This window comes from Oncorhynchus masou, chromosome 30 (assembly GCF_036934945.1).
Source record: "Oncorhynchus masou masou isolate Uvic2021 chromosome 30, UVic_Omas_1.1, whole genome shotgun sequence".
Lineage (NCBI taxonomy): Eukaryota > Metazoa > Chordata > Actinopteri > Salmoniformes > Salmonidae > Oncorhynchus > Oncorhynchus masou.
Window position 1 is genome coordinate 53,893,005 of NC_088241.1, and position 16,546 is coordinate 53,909,550.

General features: G+C 43.0%; 1 protein-coding gene across 1 annotated transcript; it reads left to right on the forward strand.

Moving 5' to 3' along the window:
- Window positions 1–9,753: 9,753 nt before the first annotated feature.
- skida1 (SKI/DACH domain containing 1) lies at window positions 9,754–16,263 on the forward strand. The gene has a single exon (XM_064949328.1). The coding sequence runs from the start codon at window positions 10,469–10,471 to the stop codon at window positions 13,124–13,126; it is 2,658 nt and encodes an 885-aa protein (XP_064805400.1). The 5' UTR covers window positions 9,754–10,468; the 3' UTR covers window positions 13,127–16,263.
- Window positions 16,264–16,546: the final 283 nt, after the last annotated feature.

The following is a 16,546-nucleotide window of genomic DNA, read 5'->3' on the forward strand; positions in this document are numbered from 1 at the left end:
ATCTTGCTGCTGTGACGGCACATAGCAAGGCTATGCTCTAAAGTCTGTACATATTCAAAGCTTTACTTAAGTTTCGGTCAGTCACGGTGGTCAGGTATTCTGCCACTGTGTACTCTCTGTTTAGGGCCAAATAGCATTCTAGTTTGCTCTGTTTTTTAATTAATTCTTTCCAATGTGTCAAGTAATTACCTTTTTGTCTTCTCATGATTTGGTTGGGTCTTATTGTGTTGCTGTCCTGGGGCTCTGTGGGGTCTGTTTGTGTTTGTGAACAGAGTCCCAGGACCAGTTTGCTTAGGGGACTCCTCTCTAGGTTCATTTCTCTGTAGGTGTTATGGAAGATTTGGGGGATCGCTTTCTTTTAGGTAGTTGTAGAATTGAACGTCTCTTTTCTGGATTTTGATCATTAGCGGGTATCGGCCTAATTCTGCTCTGAATGCATTATTTGGTGTTTTACGTTGTACACAGAGGATATTTTTGTAGAATTCTACATGCAGAGTCTCAATTTGGTGTTTGTCCCATATTGTGAATTATTGGTTGGTGAGCAGACCCCAGACCTCACAACCATAAAGGGCAATGGGTTCTATAACTGATTCAAGTATTTTTAGCCAGATCCTAATTGGTATGTTGAATTTGATGTTCCTTTTGATGGCATAGAAGGCCCTTCTTGCCTTGTCTCTCAGATCATTCACAGCTTTGTGGAAGTTACCTGTGATGCTGATGTTTATACCAAGGTTTTTTGTGTGCTATAGGGCAACGGTGTCTAGATGTAATTTGCATTTGTGGTCCTGGCGGCTGGACCTATTTTGGAACACCATTATTTTGGTTTTAATGAGATTTACTGTCAGGGCCCAGGTCTGGCAGAATCTGTGCAGAATATCTAGGTCCTGCTGTAGGCCCTCCTTGGTTGGTGACAGAAGCACCAGATCATCAGCAAACAGTAGACATTTCACTTCAGGTTCTAGTAGGGTGAGGCCGGATGCTGCAGACTGTTCTACTGCCCTCGCCAATTCGTTGATATGTATGTTGAAGAGGGTGGGGCTTAAGCTGCACCCTTGTCTCACCCCACGGCCCTATGGGAAGAAATGTGTGTGTTTTTTGCCTATTTTAACCGCACACTTGTTGTTTGTGTCCATGGATTTTATAATGTTGTATGTTTTTCACCCAACACCACTTTCCATCAATTTGTAAAGCAGACCCTCATGCCAAATTGAGTCAAAGGTTGTTTTTTTAACTCAACAAAGCATGACAAGACTTTGCCTTTGTTTTGGTTTGTTTGTCATTTAGGGTGTGCAGGGTGAATACGTGGTCTGGCGTATGATCATTTGGTAAAAAGACAATTTGATATTTGCTCAGTACATTATTTTCACTGAGGAAATGTACAAGTCTGCTGTTAATGATAATGCACAGGATTTTCTCAAGACTGCTGTTGACGCATATCCCACGGTAGTTATTGGGGTCAAATTTGTCTCCACTTTTGTGGATTGGGGTGATCAGTCCTTGGTTCCAAATATTGGAGAAAATGCCAGAGCTAAGGATGATGTTAAAGAGTTTTAATATAGCCAATTGGAATTTGTTGCCTCTATATTTGATCATTTCATTGAGGATACCATCAACACCACAGGCCTTTTTGGGTTGGAGGGTTTTTATTTTGTCCATGAGTTTGTTCAAGGCAATTGGAGAATCCAGTGGGTTCTGGTAGTCTTTAAAAGTTGATTCTAAGATTTGTATTTGATCATGTATATGTTTTTGCTGTTTGTTCTTTGTTATTGAGCCAACAAGATTGGAGAAGTGGTTTACCTATACATTTCCATTTTGGATAGATAATTATTTGTGTTGTTGTTTGTTTAGTGTTTTCCAATTTTCCCAGGAGTGGTTAGAGTCTATGGATTATTCAATTACATTGAGCTGATTTCTGACGTGCTGTTCCTTCTTTTTCTGTAGTGTATTTCTGTATTGTTTTAGTGATTCACCATAGTGAAGGTGTAAACTCAGGTTTTCTGGGTCTCTGTGTTTTTGGTTGGACAGGTTTCTCAAATGTATTTTTTAGGTTTTTGCATTCTTCATCAAACCATTTGTCATTGTTGTTAATTTTCGTCGGTTTCCTGTTTGACATTTTTAGATTTGATAGGGAAGCTGAGAGGTCAAATATACTGTTAAGATTTTATACTGCCAAGTTTACACCTTCACTATTACAATGGAATGTTTTGTCCAAGAAGTTGTCTAAAAAGGATTGAATGTGTTGTTGCCTACTTGTTTTTTGGTAGGTTTCCACACTACATTCCTTCCATCTATAGCATTTCCTAATATTACTCAGTTCCTTTGGCTTTGATGCCTCATGATTGAGTATTGCTCTGTTCAAGTAGACTGTGATTTTTCTATGATCTGATAGGGGTGTCAGTGGAATGACTGTGAACGCTCTGAGAGACTCTGGGTTGGGGTCAGTGATAAAGTAGTCAACAGTACTACAGCCAAGAGATGGCTATAGGTGTACCTACCATAGGGGTCCCCTCGAAGCCTACCATTGACTATGTACATACCCAGCGTGCGACATAGCTGCAGGAGTTGTGACCTGTTTTTGTTTGTTATGTTGTCATAGTTTTGCCTAGGGGGGCATATGGGGTAGGGAATGCTGTTTCTCTCTCTCAATTCAATTCAATTCAATTCAAGGGGCTTTATTTGCATGGGGAACATATGTTAACATTGCCAAAGCAAGTGAAGTAGATAATATACAAAAGTGAAATAAACAATAAAATGAACAGTAAACATTACCCTCACTCTCTCAGCTAAGGAAGCACCTAAGACTGAAGAGAGCTGCATTTTCCTTTCTTTTCCGGAGGGAAGGGAGAGGAGACTGTGGGACAGTGGGGGAGGGCCATAACACTCCATGAATGAGATTGGGCGCATTTGCTCTTACACCCTCCACAACTGTTCAATGTATGAATCTGGATTACCAGAATGGTCTAACAAGTAGCCTTGCTATCTCCATATTGAGCTTTTTTATACTTTTTCCCAAATCATAGTTGACATATAGCTACAGTAGGACTATTTACATTTACACCCCCCATTTTTAGCTGCTGCTCCTCTCTGTTTATTATCTGTGCATAGCCACTTTACCTCTACCTACATGTACATAAAATGTAAATGACATTGACTAACCTGTACCACCGCACATTGACTCTGTACTGGTACCCCCTGTACATAGCCTGATTACTGTTATTTTATTGTTGCTCTTTAATTATTTATTATTGCAGTTTTGTTTACTTCAGTTTAATTTAGTAGATACTTTCTTATTAACACTTATTTTTCTTAAGACCGAATTGTTGGTTAAGGGCTTGTAAGTTAACATTTCACTGTAAGGTCTACTACACCTGTTGTATTTGGCGCATGTGACACGTACAATTTGATTTGAAAATAAACACTGCCAGGCCGGTCCTGCCCCTCTGCAGCCGGCCTTGGTGTGTCTCAGCCTCGTCGGAGTGGAAGGGGAACATCCCTATACAACCTCAGGCCTGGAGGGTTAGTTAATGGGTTGCACAATAGAGCTATACACCATCCATAGGCTACACACAGCATATTTCCTAATTCTAAGACCCATTGGCGTCCTTATGCATTATTTATTGGTACGTTGATAGGTAACAAATCGCTAGACTACAGGCCATATCCCTGTCCATAAAATAGACCGTGTTCATGTATTGTGCTGTGATTTGTGATATGTTTTAGATTTGAAAGAATGTTAAAATTTGACAGAGGAATAGCTTATTGCACACGAATATTGTTGGTCATCAAAAATTGATGCACCAATTCGTTGATTGAAATGTTGTTGTTTATAATTGAGGATTAATGTTCGATCAGATGTACAATTATTATTAAAAAAATGTTGATGAAATAATCATGCTGAAATTAAAATTATGTTACCCCTCCACTGTCAATGAAATAAAGTAGCCAACTGATAATGGCCTATGTTTGATTGTAATGTAGGCTATATTAAATGATTGTATAGAACTAGGCCTAAATTAAATTACATTTCACATCAAATAAATTATTGATTTAAATGAAAACAGCCTACAATAGCATGACGGGGCTATTAAGCTGGTAGAGATTGTATAGAGGTAAATTAATTGGGCTATGAAGTAAAGACTACGTTGCAAGCTACATGTTGAGCTTCCCCTAAAAACATGAGAAAGTAAAATGCATGACATGCACGCGAAATGATGTGTAATATACACGAAAAATCATTTTTTGTGTGTGTGTGAAATAAGCCTCCATCCAAAACGTGTGGTATTCAAGAAAGGTCAAGGAAATGGGTCGTGTGCTTCGATCTGACAATAAATCACATCCTCCACAACTACTGGAGCAGTGGTGATGCGTCAGACACTACTGTGGCAACAGCCTGCATACCTATTGGACATAGGCCTACATCCTCTCCTCTCTGGTGCCCCCCCCCCCCCCCCCCTCCCCAACACGCTCACACTTCTGGCTCAGATTGCATGTAAAATCGCATTCTTAGGGGGGATCCGACCAAGATAATTTATTTGTTTTGGCATGGCTAGTGAATTTGGGCCGTAAAAAGCCTATCTACAAGTGCCTCGACCAAGTGTATCCATAAAACTCATTGCAAAACAAATTACTTGGGGCAGGGTGGGGAAAGGGACACGTTTAATAAAATGCACACTATGAGTTGGGTGTTAGAGAAGCAAGTTGGTTTCAAGGGATAAGGTTTTGGGATTTCAGAGTTTTGGGAGAGTGAAGCACTTTCAGAGCAACGGGTTTGCTTTTTAAGAAATCAACCGAAACACGAACGGGAGTTATTCAGCTATTTAATCACCGATGACAGATATCCGTTTTGTGGTGTGGTTTTCCCACATGGGAAACACGCGCACTCACATACACCTAATATAATAGCTACACCACAGGTTTTAAAGTCGTGTGCCTCAACATTTCCACGTGGGCATATTTTGTTAAAATAACTGCATGTACGTTCGTAATGGGAGGCCGATTTATGTTGTTTAATCTTCAAATATTCTACTGTCTGTTCGGCCCATAGGCCTGTATTTTTTTTATTTGTATTCACTTCACACGTCTCTCAAATAGACTATACCTGAGCGCAACCACATCCTGTAGGCTATAAATGCCAAGAAAATGCTTTAGAAGTGTAAACGAGAGGGAAACATTACTCTAGTTCTTTGTTCTTTGTTCTGCATCGTTTTCCGAGAAAAGCGCGGACGTGTTTGAGTGCGTGCGCATGTGTGTGTGAATGACGAAGTGTGTGTGTCCTCTTACCTTCCACTCGCTCTAATCCGCCAATCTCCTCCATCTGCGCAGCCATGTCTTCGCCAAAAGCACACGTGCACATTACAACAAACATATCTATCCGCCCGAGTGATGAATGTGCGCCCCGGGAAAGGCAGGAGGCTAGTCTGACAGTCGGGTCTCTCTGGTCGCGGTATTCCCCGGGTATTATCGAGCTTCCATGCAGCTCGCTGAGGTGCAGCACGCTGATGTGCCGCTCTGGGGCGTGAGTCATCTGCAGTCCACCGGCCTGACCGGCTGAGCTCAGAGGGAGAGAAGAGAAGAGAGGGACCGAGGGGGCTCCTCTCACAATGGGCCGGAGAAACGCAGGCAACAGTAGCCACAACTTCTGAATAGCCTGTAGCAGCTGATAGGAATATCGATGTTAAATAGGCTACAGAACTGCAACACAAAACGAAAGAGCAGCACAAACGTTTAGCTTATATAAGCAAACAATGTGTAATGGGTAAACAAATGCGTGGTTTAAAAATGTTGAACTTAAAACGCTATCCAGAGCAAGAAAATACCGAGCTACAATAGGGAGGTTCATATAGAGCACAGGGGAATAGCACGGACCATGAACAAATACTCATAAAATAATATATATTTTTGTATTTTGATTCATTCTTTAAGGTTGTATAAAATGTATATAAAAAAAAGATGCGCTGTAGGTTTCCCCATACCCTGAAATTACACAAATGAAATTCACAGTAGGCCTAATTGACCTTGTTACACACAATAATGATTCGAGGGTCTTTAGCCTACAATATCAGTGAATTTAGGCTATGGGTTGTAGACTATAGGTTTGGTAACGGGTTAAATACAAAACATTCAGTCTACTTTGTCACATTTTTGAATTGCCCTTTGGGTCGATCCGATGGGGCACATGCGTCTTTTCTGCATCATCACATCATTTAAATATCTATTGCAGGACAAAAAATACCTTATTTTTACGCGTCATTGATTAATTCAGGGAACGTCAATTTAATAAATTATTGGAGAATGGATCGATGAGTAGAGGCCTACAAATCATCGTATCAATTTCTGCATACTTTTTGATAGCCCTATACATGATTCCCCCTGACCCTGTGAACGTGTCACTTTACTTAATTATTATTGTTTTATTCATAACAGGATCGTTAACCTATGACAGCAAACATATGTGTCATAAGGGCTAAAAACGTTCAGTGTCCAATAAGACTAGATTTATTCTGTTGGCCTGTAAACTCAATGATTTGCTATGCCGACATTCCCTCAACCGGAAAACAGACAGGCCTTATATTTCTGTCTGTCTGCTAACTTCTTCAGGCCGAGTGACTTCACACAATGTTCCGAACAGAACAGTGATGACATCTGTATAAAGTATTGATGAGTATTGATGAAGCTACGAACGTTTCTATATCTGCAAGGCGAGATCAAACCATATGTTTTATCAAACCAAACATTCTCCAGCCCGGCTATCTTTGGCTCTCTGTGGCCGGGCAGAGCTGGAGAGGTAGAGCCGTAATCCCCACGGATCAGGCCTCAGGGTGGAGCTCTGCTAACAGAGGACCCTTCTCCTTTGTCCATCCGAAGGCAAAACAATTATCCACACACACCTCAAAAGCTATAGAATATTTTATGCATGATAACTCGGTTCACTGAAGATGGTACAATTGGGAAAAGTCATGATGTGGGCTGGGTTGGATTAAAGTTTCCCACCACACACACACACACACACACACACACACACACACACACACACACACACACACACACACACACACACACACACACACACACACACACACACACAGAGGTGAAAGACCAAGTGTCTCATTGCATATTGTGCCTTCCTCCTTGCCTACTTAGTACATGTAGGCTACTTACCACGTATATACGCTACACACACAATTCAGATGGAACCGAAAACCTCCTAATGGCGGTGCGTACAGTTCAGCATCGATAGTAATATCAGGCCATTTGGTCTCCTGACTCTGCGGCCTGCTGACACCGCTCAGCCCTCGATCTCAGCAGGGAGCGACAGGCCGGGATATGCTTCCACTTGTACCTGGCCCTGGATCACAGGCTGCTAAGTAAACACACGTTAATGAATGTGCAATAGTGTTTTAGAAGCGCCTAAAGACATGATGATAATATATGGCCCATAGAACCGGCTGTGTAGGACTGAAGCAGAGTAGTACAACAAATGAGTCAGGAAGTTGTGTATTTCTTTCTGTGGAGGTGAGACTGGACTTCTTATGTCGGTAATATGACGGAGTCATCCATTGAATAGGGTAAATCATCACAATTACAACAACCACTTCTTTGACATTATAGCCTATAATAATACAAAAAAATAACAAACAAATAGTCTAAATAAACAAACAAAGAAAACACTCCCCAATGTTGCCTACCTTTCACAAATAATCAAAGCACATTGGAGCTCCTTAGTGGAAAAGCAACAACCAACAATGCGTTCTTTATATTGTTATGGAATTAAACTACAAGGGCAGGATGTAGAATTCCAAAGTTCTCCCTCTCACTCACGCCCCCTCGCCCCTTTTCTTACATCCTTTCCTCACCACAATCCTCTGCAACTTTACATTTAAAAATGTAACCTTTATCTAACTAGGCAAGTCAGTTAAGAACACATTCTTATGTACAAGGACGGCCTTCCCCCGGACGACTCTGGGCCAATTGTGCGCCGACCTATGGGACTCCCAATCACTGCCGGATGTGATAGAGCCTGGATTCGAACCAGAGACTGTAGTGAGAGACTGTAGTGAGATGCAGTGCCTTAGACCGCAGCGCCACTCGGGAGTATTGGTTTGGTATTGGTAAAGTATTTATAGACAAAGATTACATAGCATATACCTATGTTATGCCTCACTATGGCTATTCTAACCCGGGACTATGTGCCTCAGAAACAGTTTCCATGATTTGCATGTTCTCTTTTCGTTAATTTCACAATTCAACGAGTCCGTATAGCGCCATCGCCGGTCATTTCTCCAGATCATCTGCGGGCTCACTGAGAGCTGCGAAGCCTAGGCCTATACAGTAAATTTACCAAAATTAGCGATAAAACCAAGGGAAATATACTTGTACGGGTTAAACCGTCATCATTAATGATCATATATATCTCCTATGCATGCTTGTTGTCTCACACGAACACACACAACAACAACAATTAACAACCCATTAAAGGCCTCTTTACATTAGGAGCAGGGCGCAGTTTAGTGATGATATGGCACAGTGTGACATTTCTCCTCTCAGCTTCACCCTGCTCTGCTCTCAGAATACCAACCCATTATCAACATGTGCATGATAGAGCCTTAAACAGTGTGTGTGTGTTTTACCAAAATACATACTGATATGCCTATGTTCAATAGGCCTATAATAACCCTGATATGAATTATTATCACGTTTGCAGAAGTGGCCTTGGGGAAAAGCAACTCTGAGCGTGCACTTTTACAGCAAGTGAAAGCAAGAGCTTTTCCCAGACTAATCGTCCGTCACGTTGCTCATGTTTTTATCGTGGTGGACCAGGGAACAGCAGACTCGGTGGCTGAGATAGAAATAGCATATCTATCGGTTTAGAATAAGACCGCGAGAAAGACTGACCATTAATACCGAGGTGAACGGCAATGCACGCTGACCCAATATCTCTCCAAGCCTGAAAATATACAAATACACTTTATGGAACAACGCGGACTATGAAGAGATACACACACGCTATGGGGATCCTTAATAAATACAAAATGTAAGAGGAGGGCACACAGACACACACACATTGACCATTCACCAAGTTTCAACCTAAATGCATTCAACAAAATGTAGAATGGTATCGAAAACTCATCAAATATAATAATCAAATATAACAAAATGGTGTATGTATGCCTATGTTTGTATTAATTCTGAAATAATAAGCCGCCCATGCATATATGTGTCGCTATGCGTAAAGGTTTGGCTAAATCGTCGTCAGAATGAGATCTCCTTTCACCCTTGATAATTCACGAAATAACTAAAAAAGCTCATGCTTAAGATTCCTTTCCTCGAGTACCCCGACATAACTCTACATTTGGGAGTTCAAACAGCGTTCTACTCAGGTGAAAAATGTAAATCTCTTTGTCTGAGTCCATTTGAAAGAATGTTACAACAAACCTTCCCAATAGAATTAGCAAGGGGGTTAAAACAGATTGACAGACGTCTGAATTTAACCATGAAAATTATATGCCATCTATTGGCCTATATTTCTTTGAAATTATATTTGTGCTCTCAATAATCCCACGTTGTTTGACTGACAGCGATATAGGCATAACGCCATAAATAGCCTACTAGCAGGATATAGAAGACGACTTGCCCATTTCAGCAAGTTCAGCTATACCACTTCATCTGTTAAAAAACAATATTGAAATATGAACTTGTCATAGCGGAATTATTTAGCATACTTAAAAACGGAGGTGAAGGTACAATAGTATGGTAATCAACGGGGGGTTTGAGAGGGGGGTGTCAGGGGGTGGAATATCCATTTTTATTGCATCACCTGTCAGCGGCGTCCAATAAGCTTTGAGTCTGAGGACATTAATTGATGAAGGTGTCTCCGGGCTCGTGCACTTCCCCTCTGTCATTTTATTTGTGGCTAACCCCGAATCCAGGAGAGCAGCTGCATTTTGGCTCTTATTCTCTCTCTCTCTCCTTCCATCCATCCCTCCCTCCCCACCCCCTCTCTCTCTCCCTCCCTCTCTCTGTGTAGCTCTCTCACTCTCTCTCTCTGTGTAGCTCTCTCCCTACCCCTCTCTCTTTTTTATCCTCTCGTTGTGGCAGTGGTATACACCTTCCTGTCGTGCTGCCGGTCAGAGGGAGTGAGCAGGAGAGGAGGAGAGACAGGGGATAGCAGACAGCCAGCAGCCGGCCTGGCGGTAATCCCTCGCATTCCTCCACCATGCCTGGTCCGTGGCAGGGCCCGGGGACTGATGCTGTGAACCCATCCGATACCACTCCATTTAACTCGGCATCTCAAAGTTTGCTTGATCATGACGCAGCTTGGAGGTAGCCTACTAGGACGCATCAGCAGCGGCCGGCGAGTCAGAATGCATTGAGCTCAAAACAGGAGTTTATTCCTTTATTTTCGTGGCTGCATGAATACAACTGACCGAGTTAAATGCTGAGATTATTACAATAGAGAGTGAAAAGCAACATGGGAGACCTGAAGTTTGGGTTTGAGGAAATGCAGGGAGTGAGGCTGGGATACCTGCTGATAAAAGGAAAACAAATGTTCGCCCTCTCCCAGGTCTTCACCGACCTGCTGAAAAATATTCCCCGAACCACCGTGCACAAACGCATGGATCACCTGAACGTTAAAAAACACCACTGTGATTTGGAGGAGTTAAGAAAGCTCAAAGCAATCAATTCTATTGCTTTCCACGCGGCTAAATGTACTCTGATATCACGGGAGGACGTAGAGGCGCTTTATTTCTCCTGCAAAACGGAGCGCGTGTTAAAATCCAACAAAAGAAAAGCAAAGAAAGCCAGTTTACCGGAGGGTGTGGGCGAAGGCAAGCTCAACGCAGACACGCACCCTGCCGGGTTATGGAGGGAGAAAGTTTGGTTAAGTTTGCACAGCGTTCCACAGACTATGTCCCTCAAAAACAAAGCCGGCAGGAGAGAACAACCAACCTTGCGCCCCGACTCCAATCTACCTCAAATTTACAATAAATCCCTCGATCGGGATTACTCCTCTGTAACCAAATCATCATGTAAACCCTTTAAAAACTATGAAACTGGTCAAATACCGAGCAATTGTGTCGCGTTTAGCCAGGGACACTCGTTTTTCCGGAGCGTGGTGAGCCGGCAACCAGTGTTGTTTCAGTCCGCCATTGCTGCTCAGTCCAGGCTATCTGCAACCGGCGACCTACTTCACAAAAGGAAGAGGAGGCGCGAGGGGGGTGGCGGCAGGAATATGGGCAGCAGCGGCGCGAGGCAGTCATGGAGCAGGAGCAGACACACACACTCACACACTTACTCTCACACACACCACCCGGTGCTCCTCGTGCAGCCCAAGTGCTGCAGAAAGCCCAAAACACACTACAACCACAACCGGACAACTCTGAGCCATTTTGACATTGGACACGAGTTTTACCTCGACCACCACGATCACCATCATCGTCACCCGCATCAACATGTGGGGGGGTTCCCGGAGAGCTACAGCAGTGACACGGAGTCCAGTTGCTACTCAGAGCGCCTCAACAACGACTCCGACATCGGCTCCAGTTTATCGACCAGCAGCAACTCTGGGACCTCTGACGAGGAGGATGAAGAGGAGAGCCCATTGGAGAGCTCTGAGGGCAGTTCTGATGAGGAGAGTTCATCTCAGTCTGATAGCAGCTCTGTGTCCAGCCAAGTGTCTGTCCAGTCTATCCGCTTCAGGAGGGCCCGGTTCCCCTCTCTCAACACCGCCAAAAATATCACCACTAGAACTCTGCCTAATGCCCAATCTCTCTCCACAACTCTCTCCAGCACTAGAAATCAGTCGAACTCTAGAACTCTATCCAACAGTAGAACTATCTCGCACACTAACGCACCTTTGCTCCTGCAGCCTACCTTCCACTACAGCCACCAGCAGCAGCCATCTAAACCGGTGGGCCAGTTTGGAACCAGCCAGGTGGACTATGACATTCCGAAGAAACAACCGAAATATGACTTTACAGCCAGGGAGGCCAAGCAGGACACACACACACACAGGTTCAGCTCGCCTGTCACCCGGGGGAGTTATTTCACGAAGAGGAGAGACAGGAAGGTTCCCGAGTCCCAGGTCCAGACCCAACGAGAAATAAAGCGAACCGAGCCTGTGTCCAGAAAATTGTACGCACTGAGCCCCTCACCTAACCCCAACGGAATAAAAGCGGTTCTTCCAACGGGACACGCAAACAAATGCCCCCCAGTCCTGAGCTCACATTCCGCGCCTGACAAAGACACAAAGTACCCCAAGCCTAAAAACAACAAGCTTTCATTAGCTACAAATCTAAAAAGTGAGGTGAGAATCAGCCCCAACCTGAAACTGCCCTTTCTTCTCAAAACCATTAAGACCGAGCCGGAGGAGCTATCAGTGGCCGCGGGTCCCCTCCCCGAGCGCAGCAGGGCGGTCAAGACTCCCCCCTTCAACCTGCAGAATGTGAAAATAAAAGTGGAGGAGAGCTATGATGAATACGAATACTATAGCCAAGCCTCTGGTTTCCAATGCTTAGGAGACGAGGCGGATATCAACAATGGCCAATACTACGGCGGCGACATCAAACAAGCTGCTGGCTGTTTCAACAACGAGACCAAAGCCATTGAAAGTTCTGCTGGTGCTCCCAAGTCCTCCTCCGGCTTGCATGAATGCGGGAGCACTCAAGACACCCCTTGTCCCGAGGAAGGGGAGTATAATAACGGAGCTGGGGTCAGGAAAAACTACAGGAGTCTGGTGCTGGGGAAGAAGCCTGGAATTTCAAGAGTGCAGCAGAAACAGAACGTGTCTAAAGTTGACAGGACTTTGTCTTCTCGTCCCGTGGGCAAAGCTGAGATTTGTGAGGGAAATACTGAGGATCTAACAGGGGCGACTAAACGAAAACGCGCGTCCAGTAATGTAGCAGCCCCTCTGAAGAGGCCTTTCAGCTTCATGGCGAATTTCCCCGCTCCTCCGTCCCTGTTAGTAGGCAGCGACGGGGATTTAAGCCCTGCTTACTCTCTGAACTCTCTGGGGGGACCCCGACCTCCCCCTCGCTCTCACCCCGTGTGGCGATGGCAGCCTGGCGGTCTGCCTGTCCCTCCCCCACCCGCTCAGAGAATCAGGAAATGTTCACGCTTTTTTCTTTGACAAAAACAAGAGAAAGAAAAAACACCTGGATGGAAACCTACGTTGACTACAACTTGAGTCTTAAACTGAATGGGAGGCTCTAATGGCTTGCGTCCTTCCGTTGTTGTTATTTAAATTGTATCCTTTATATGATGTAGTGGATTTAAAACGTTCCTCGTTGTGGAATTATAGATCAGTTATATACACTACTATTCTCCATATCGCGCGGACCATATTTGAGATGCTCTACCCATGCCACTGGACGATCCCTCCTCGTGGATGTATTCTGGCTAACTAACTCTAAACAAGCTATCTACCATAAGCAATAGGCTACATGGTTTGGCAAAATGGGTTTACGTGACTTTCTCTCGGATCTATTTTCTCTTCGCCTTGACGCTCGAGCGGTTGGATTGTACCAGGGTTTCAGTGAAGTAAACATTTTGTTGTGCTGTAGGCCTACTCCCTTTGTGGTGAGAGAAAGAGAGGGGGAGACTCCCTCTCATACAAATCACAGCACTCCTATATGTTGGTCTTCTTTACTGTATTTTTTCTAACATCAGCTTTAACTTGGGTAAAATTGGATTTAATCAACAGATTCCGGGTTTTCCTTTGGTAACATGGTTAGGGCTACTACTATTGTCTGTCACATTAGTCCTGTTATGATCCGTGGTTGTTTTTTTCACTATAGGATTTGTAAAAACTTGTAGAAACCCTCATTTCAATTTTTATTTTATGCTTGCCAGAGTTTGGGTAAATTTGATCTAAATGTTATCTAATTCAGATAACTGTTTTTGAATTCGATTTCAAATGTCAATTAATTTATCCAAGCAAGTCCAAATTCATAATGTTCTTTGGACAGGCTATATTGAATTAGGAAGAATTGTGAGGGAAATTACCATTACTCTGGTCTGGCTGGTGCTTGCAGATTTTCCGTGTTTGTGATATGGTTTCCAGCGTTCTTTGTATTTATGAGAGTATTTCCTGGTAAACTTATGTTGGCTGTAGTCAGACAGCCGCCAGCACCCATAAAGGCCCCAAAACACTGCAGGCCTTATGTAAAGACAATCACACAGAGAGACTGCCCAGGCCTGACACAGATCAAGCCTTTCAGTGAAAAATCACACGTCCTGGACAGCCTTGCCTTTTTTAGCATTTTGGTGGGACATGTTCCTTTATATTACACATTTATTTGTCAATTAAAACATTCGCAATGTCCTACACGAAAAAAGTACGAGAAAAACAGTGAGAATTACACTCCTGTCCAAGACGCTGGCTTAATACCAGTTTGGGGTTTGCGTCACACTTAAACAGAAACCCAAACACACCAAAACGATGTCTTACAACACACCGAGCCTAATGTAATTTAATTTAGAAACAACACATGAAAGCACAAGTGGTAGGCCTACATGCTTTGCACTTTGACACACTCTAGGGTCCCATTTCCGCTTGATGATTGTAGGATAGCCTACATTGTGAGATAAGTTCAAATAAAATAAATGTAAGATAAGGTGTCCATTTAAATATTTCATCTAAAATGTATAATTGTTTATTTGTGGCCATTCACATGAGGTTGAATTATTTTCTATTTGGGTCAACATGGTATTAGAGCAGTTTATCAGTTGTTTATTGTATCCTTACATCTGCAAGAATGAATAAAATGCTCAGCACAGCACGTTGCTGTGGAATAGTTAGCTATTAGCCCGGGGGTAAATGCATAATTACCTGTTAAATTCTGCTGGGAAGCCCACGGTGCTGAATTGACCTGGGAACATCTCCAGTCATACAAAATTATTAAAATAGACTATACAGTCAGTCGAGAATGTAGGCCCAAACACAAAGCTGATTGTGTCCCTTTGTTATGAAAGCATTGCACTCTGTTTTCCACAAAAGGCCATGTCCTTCTCCATGTCTCCACTTCAACTGATATAGTCTCTACGCTGTTTTCTCACATGAATCAAGTCAGAAAAATATTTTCTAATGTTGCCACATAAACATGTATAAATCTAGCCTTTACATATGGACGCGTGATGAATGTATAGGCCTATATGTCAAACTTTTTCCATTGATCCTTATATTGCTAATTAATAAACTAAGAATAGACCAAAAAAAATAAAAATACAATTCAGTCAAATTTAACTGAAGTTGCACCTAAATATCGATCTTTTTCCACCAACGTAAAATGTTGATTTGGTGAAGTTGTGGCTAAGAATGCGTTTTTTTCCCTGTGACAAAGAGAGTCCGGGCCAGCCTGGCACATAACCACAAACAACATGCCTGATAATGTCAGGATTCTCACATCAACATCAGCAAAGACAGAAACAAAAGCCCATTCGATTGGTGATTGTAGTTAAGGGAGAAAAAAAGCGCCGTTTCACACAATGCTCAGAGTTTGTATAGATTGATCTGTGTGTGACATGCACCTCTACCACCCCAAGCCTGTAGGCTTCCCATACCATAGTGCGCACTTCCCTTGTAGCGAAGGTAGAGAAGCACTTAAAAATGGCACATTTGCCTCCAAACTAAACACAGCCATTTTAATCTCCATTTGAAAATGACGTAATCTCTCTGCAACCTAGAGGGAGTTATGGGGAGGGGAGGGATGGAATTCATATGTTGCACGAGGGAAGCTTCCACCGCGTAATCCCCGCGTCAGAGGAGGGATATACAGCCCAGCGTTTAGAGAGGACACACACACATACACACACACACTTCCCGTTGTAGGTACTCGCCAATTCTCACGCCGATCACAGAGAACATCACCCGGGCAAGGAGATGGTGGTAGAGGCGTTTAGGGAAGACTAAAAGAGCTCTGACAGTGACGCTATCAATGTAAATAATTGCATGGTGTTGCAGCTCGAGGCACAGGGCTCTTTCTCGTTCTCCCTCTCGTTCCCACTCTCGCTTTTCCTCTCAGCTCCAAACCTTATTTTAGCTTTTTGATACAATACTTGATTGAGGTCAGGGTTTTGACATGACATTTGAAGTCACTGGCTGTTTATATAAAAAACGGAATATTTATTTTTGTGAATTACTGGGTTTTGTATATCATTGTTGTTTAGGATAATGCACTCGAAATGAAAACCTTGAATGTTGGATTTCTGAAGCACTTTCCCTTTCTTCCGAGTTATGAATGACTCATTAAAGACATCTGAGTGTGAGTGACGCTGCATACTCTCTGTTGTGAGTTGAACAATCACACACTTCATTCATATTGGTATTACACTGTATGCCTACATAGACTGAAACCTCACCAAGAGGATACCATATTGGAAGAGAATTGGTTCTTTGGAAAAATGTGTAACTCAGAGTGTATTTTGGATTAGGAAATATTGGTGCAAGGGACAACTTTTACTATCCATTACTGAAATGTAACTAAGACCCACAGATATATTACACTGCCATGTTTGATACACACTATAGGCCTACTTCTACGTAATATGG